The sequence below is a fragment of the Sarcophilus harrisii genome, chromosome 5 (assembly GCF_902635505.1).
Source record: "Sarcophilus harrisii chromosome 5, mSarHar1.11, whole genome shotgun sequence".
NCBI lineage: Eukaryota > Metazoa > Chordata > Mammalia > Dasyuromorphia > Dasyuridae > Sarcophilus > Sarcophilus harrisii.
Genome location: NC_045430.1, coordinates 10,859,740 through 10,865,358, shown reverse-complemented (window position 1 = coordinate 10,865,358; position 5,619 = coordinate 10,859,740). Strand labels below are relative to the sequence as shown.

The window sequence follows — 5,619 nt, the reverse complement described above, 5'->3', positions numbered from 1 at the left end:
CGGAAGGCAGCCTTAGAGTGGCGCCAGGCGGGGCCGCGCCCCCGGACGCCACAGGGCCCGATGCCTGTGACGCCATCGCCGCGCGCCGCGCGCGCTTCAGGCCCGGGCTCCCCGCGGCCCTGCACGACTGCGCGGCCGGAAGCGCCTCGGTCTCCCGGCGACGCGGCGCTCGCCCGTGCTAGCGGCTGCGCTCCGGCTGGCGGCCATGCCCTGGCTGCTCTCGGGCCCCCGGCTCGGGCCCGCCACCAGGAGCGCCCGCCGCCTCGCAGGTTAGAGCCGAGGCTCGCGCGGGGTGGGGGGCGAGCCGGCCTCCGGCTCCCCGCGAGTGCGGAGAGGAAGCGAAGCCGCCGCGGGCCCGCTGGGCTCCGCAGCGGGAGGGGCGGGAAAATCACGGAACCAGTGCCTTCAGTCCTCGAAGTTGTGCGGCCCCGGCCCGCTAAGAACGAGGCCGGGGCGCCAAGGGGGCCGGACGGGGGGCGGGGCCCGGGGCCACGCAGCCTCCCCTCTGCGGACGCTTAACGAGGCAACGGAAAGCGGGGGCTGGCCCGGCTCGGGCTCGGAGGTAACCGGAGGCCCCCAGGGTGGCTCTCGCGCCCGTGGCACCGGCGAAAAAGTCGCCGCCTTGCCAGGGAGACTGGAGCTGGAGCGATCGAGCTGCCGCCAGAGAAGTAGAGAGCGAGGGGCCGCTGGCAAAAATAGAAACTAGCGGCGGCCGAGGGACAAGCGCTGCTGGGCCGGCGTTAAGCAGGGGGAGGAACCCCTTCCTCCCCGCCCTATTTTCCCCATCCCCTTCCTCGTGCGTCCCCCGAGAAAGCCACATAGCTACTTTTTCTGCACCAGAAGACCAGGGTGGGGCGTAGTTCCTCCCTTGTAGCTTAAATTGTAGTCTTTACTTTGCAAACTCTGCCCCACCTGGTGCCACCTTCATTGGACTTTTTTGGCCCGGGGATTAGAGGAAGCCAGGTCTTGAGTTGACCCATATGAGTAGCAGTAAACAACTCCTTTCTGTGACACTTTAAGAATGAAAAAAAACCATCCTTAGCTGTTTCATCTTACAGGAAGTCTCCTGGCCCTTAGCCTTGGGCCACCAAAACCCCACAGTTCTTCGACTTGTCAGCAGGTGCAGAGAGGCTGTGGCAGAATGGTGCCATCGTGGTGCTGAGCCAGTTCTGGGCCACTGGCGTTGTCATCCATCTGTTTGTTTTCATGATAAATGTAATGGAGAAATTCTTGGTCTGAGAGTGGGGGAAGAGGGGGCGCAAGACAGCGGAAAAACTTTCCCTTATGATAAAGCACTTTGACTGCTTGGAGTGTAAATGGATAGGACTTAATCAAGCTTAAGAGTAGAGAAGTTTTGGACAATCAATAAATGCGCATTGATTAACTGTGTTATCCATTCTTGTGATATATTTATTTTTCTTCATCCTCTCTTACTCTTTCCTTAGGATGCACACCCTCTTCACAGAGGAGGTTCTCCCTCCAACTTATTCCCGAGAGAAAGATTCCCAGCCGCTATCTAGGCCAACCCAGCCCCTTTACACACCCACACCTTCTCAGGCCAGGTAAGGATGCCTCCTCTTCCAAGGAATAATTTCCCCAAATGGGTATTTGCTCTACAACCCAAAAAGTAAAACCCCATGAATTCATACTAATTGGAGGTGGGGGTAAGTTTATTTGAAAAGTATAAAACACATTGGTAGCTTGAGCAGCTAAGCTTTTCAGTGGAAGCCTTTCTTGTGGGATGGCTTTACTGAATGTATGAAGGTTCCCAAAAGCCTTTTGAGAGAGAGGATGGGGAGGGGTGGACCCCAGAGCAAGATGGACAGACAGACATAAAGGGTTCCTTGGAGCTTGTTCCTCAGCTTTCTCCTGTGGTACAGCGTATTTGTCCAGCATTCTAGGCTCTGGATATCGAGTCAAAGCTGAAACAATTGGGCCTCAAGGGGAAGGCCCTAACTAAGGCCTCCATAGATAGGAGGCCCCAAGCTGAACCTGAAAAGGAAGAAGCTTTCCCCACACACATATACCCAGGTTTGGGGGGCGGGGATGATTCCAGGCCTTGGGACAAAGGAACAGCGTGAGAAAGGAGCTTAATGAGCAGTGGAAGACAGCCTAAGATCCGATTGTGGCCCCCTCTGTGTCACGTCATGTCATTTGATGTTGAGATGGATGTGTTGGGCCTACAGGAAGCAAGAGTACCTGCTTGCAAGGAGCTCCGATTTTGGCGGAGAGGAGGCCTGGCATATCCCATGTCCTTGTCAGGGCTGCGCCAGCCTTCTGTAAAGCTTTCCTGAAGAGAAGCTCTCAGGAGCTGGGGAAAGGCTGGGCTCTACTCCAGCTGGAACATTGGATATACAACCAGTGAGACTGGGAAGAGAGTTGTGTGGTCTTACCCCAAAGGGCCTTTCCAGTAAGAACGTTCTAAAGCGTTTTCTTGGTTAGTGTTTGTTTTGTTTTTGTATTACAATTAACGTCATCCATTGGCACAGAAACAGCACATTTTTTTTATGTTTGTTGACTCCCCCTTTAGGACTTGAGCTTCTTGAGGCCAGGGAATATTTTCTGCCTTTCTTGGTATTCTCCACACAGTATCCAGCATACCATAAGTGCTTAATAAATGCTTGTCGATTGGTGTTAGACCCAGCTTTGTTACTCCTTTAAGTCTCCTCTTTACCATCTGTGCACAATAAGCATCTGGCCTGAGTGTCCCAAATGCTGATCACTTCTTGGGGCCCTGGAAGGCCTCCCTTTGCTGTTGCTGCCTCTGGCCTCCCCTCAATTGTTGTACATTGCAAGCGTTGGGTACATAGCTTCCCGACTGGTAGGCTGCCCCCCTGCTAGGATGGATTTCACACTTACTCTTGAGCAGATGTATGACCAGATGAGTGAAGTCAGCTGCCTCTGGAACCTTGTTTTGACTGCTTCCGCTCAGCAAATGGCACCAGGTGTATCAGAGAAGGCTGGCCCTTTGCTGATTATCACTTCATCGGACTGGAACTCTTTCTGGGAAGTCTTCTGAGACTCAGAAATTACAGCTCAAGAAAGAGGTTGTCAGAGTCGAAAGGTGGGGTAAATGGTTGTTGAGCTGCTATCAAGTGAATTCTTCCCCTCCGCCCCCCACACACACACACAAAAAAAAGAATGGAGATGCTTTGATTTCTTGTGGCAAATGACTTTCAGATGGTGAACTGTATTTCCTGGACCCTTCATTTAATAATCAGTCATGTTGGCGAGGTGACACGTGTGGATTACTTTTTCATGAGTCCATTGGGCCTGCTGCTGCCCTCTGCTGGAAGGAAGGGATAGCATGATGTGCTTCAGGGACAGCGCAGGCCCAGAGCAGATGGGAGCCTGGGAAAATCATCTAGCTGAGGGTATTTCAGAGGCACCGTAGCCCCAACCCCCTCTTTCCTCCTATTGACTTGTCTTCTGCCGTACTTAAGAAGTACAGTATCTGGAAACTTTGAATCTCTTGGCAGTGAAGAAAAATGAAAGTGTAACAGGTTTAGTGTTCCTTCCAGATCTAAAATCACGTTATTAGTTTCCATAGAGTGGTTGGGGATGGGATGGTAACAAATATAGCTACTTCTCTGTGTATATCCTTAGTTAGCTCTAATGGCTGAACATAAGGTCCTGTTTGGCTTATAAAGCCCTTTGTGACCTGGTTGCCCCTTCCCACCCTTCCATTCTTCTTACTCTTTATCTGAGATCCAGACACTGTGATCCAGGGACCTAGTCTCCTTGTTTTATCCCTTAAGGTGACACTCAACCTCCAGACTTTTTTTTTTTTTTGGCTGTCCCTTGTGATTGGAACTCTGTCCTTCCTCATCTCAGCTTTTCTGATTTTTCCAGCTTCCTTCAAGTCTCACCTTCAATTAGAAACCTCTCCTGAACTCTACTCCCACCCTCAAGCCTGTATCCTATTGCTGATTTTCTCTATGTATTCTATACATATTGTTTGTACCTTTTCACTCCCATTAAATTGTAAGTTTCTAGAGAACAGGGACTGGCATTGGCCTGGTTTTGTTTTCCCCGTGCTTAGCACAGCGCCTGGACCATAGGAGATACATAATGGACAGTAACTGACTGACATTCTTTGTTACTAGATCATATTATCTTGGCAAGTCTGAAAAAATCAGTAGAAGTAGTCACTGAAAGGCAATGCTGGCGCTCATCTCCGAGGTGGTCCGTGTGCTGCTTACCTGGCCCCATTTGGATGGGCACACAGCCGAGGGTTGGCCCTTTCTGAGAGGTTCCACCCACTGTGCTCATTAGGGATCTAAACTGTGTGAAAGAGGGGAGCCAAGGAGGATTCAAGAGAGGTTCCCTGAACCATTAGCTGAGACAGACTTTGCTTTTCTGCAAATGGTAAACGGAATTGGAGCCAGCCTAGGAATCAACAGTAACAAGGAAAACAAGGCGTTTCCCTTTTTAGGGGTCCACATTTATTTTTTGTTTTATTTTTCTGACGAGGTGATAGAGGTCATTCTTTGCCTTAGTTGCTACCTAGCCTTAATCACTGAGTGGGTATTACTTCAATCAAACTGAGCTTAAAAGGCCCTGGTCTTCCATTGCATTTGAGGCCATCACCAGTAGTCCTGATCTATGTCTGGCCATTAGACCCAGCTGGCTCTGGGAGGTAGGGAGGGTGGAGTGAGGCAGGTGACCTTGCACAGTCCTGCCTCCCACATCCAATTCCCCTTCCAAGGCATGGCATCCCCTCCCTGATATACTGGTCCTCTTCCGGACCAACAACAATCAAGTTTATCCACATCTCAAAAGTGCACATGCAAGGTTAGGGGGAGGCGCCCAGCTAAGGTCCAGCTCTTTAACAGCCCTTGGGTTGTGTGACATGGACCGCAATCCCAAGATTGTATCTGATCATAGCATCGGACAGCATAGAGAGACCAGAGGCCTCACATGATGCTTATTAGAAAGTCCCTGTTGGCTGATTCGTGGTCATGGAAACTAGAGGTTTCATTTTGGCAGAGATGAGAAGGGAAACTAGGGACTCTTACTTGACCAAACCCTTCCCTTGGGTCTCTTAAATGGAGGAATTTTAAAATTACATGGTTGCCCTTCACCTCTCTCCCCCTCACTTGTGTTGATAGATCAAAACTCCCCGAAGAGGCATGATAAGAATCAGATTCTGAATTTTTAGGGTTCTCAGGGGCTCTCTACAGGTCATGAATAATAAAAAATAAAGGCTTATGTCTCCTGAAAAAGCCTTTCAGTTGTCAGAAAGGGGAAAATGGAATCAACAGCAGGCTATAGATCTGTTGGCCACCAGGGGTCAGCGTGGAGTCAGGAGGGTCCATGTCATGCTCTTGGGACTGGGAGCAAACTACTTCCACCTCAATTTTTTCATCTACAAAATGGGGCATGCTCTTTTTCCTGGGGAAGTCATGCTTCTTTCCTGCTCTCCTGATCTTAAACGGCCATCTTCAAGCATGGATAGTCATTCTCTAGGTACCTGCCATTCCTTCTCTAAAAGAAGTGGAAATCTTTTCTACCAGATTTTTCCCTGACAGATTTCCCTCTGTTTAAGTCTTAACTGAAAAGTGGTTATTTTCATGTTTATCAAGAATTGGATTCTTGAAAATGAACGGTAATACTGAG

At 50.2% G+C, this 5,619-nt stretch overlaps 1 protein-coding gene across 5 annotated transcripts in view; it reads left to right on the top strand.

The window, feature by feature from the left end:
* XPNPEP3 (X-prolyl aminopeptidase 3) overlaps positions 1 to 5,619 on the top strand; it is a 32,206-nt gene that overhangs the window by 1,267 nt on the left and 25,320 nt on the right. For 2 of the 5 annotated variants that reach the window (XM_031938853.1, XM_031938854.1), the window contains exons 1-2: positions 298 to 562; positions 1,446 to 1,562. The exons of 1 other annotated variant lie outside the window; for it this stretch is intronic. Coding sequence is in view for 2 of the 4 variants with exons in the window: in XM_031938852.1 (XP_031794712.1) it covers positions 206 to 269; positions 1,446 to 1,562 (181 nt within the window). In the remaining 2 variants the exon portion in view is untranslated. Of the gene's footprint in view, positions 1 to 79; positions 270 to 297; positions 563 to 1,445; positions 1,563 to 5,619 lie in introns of those variants that run through there. 2 more of the 5 variants (XM_031938852.1, XM_031938850.1) reach the window with 2 other exon arrangements.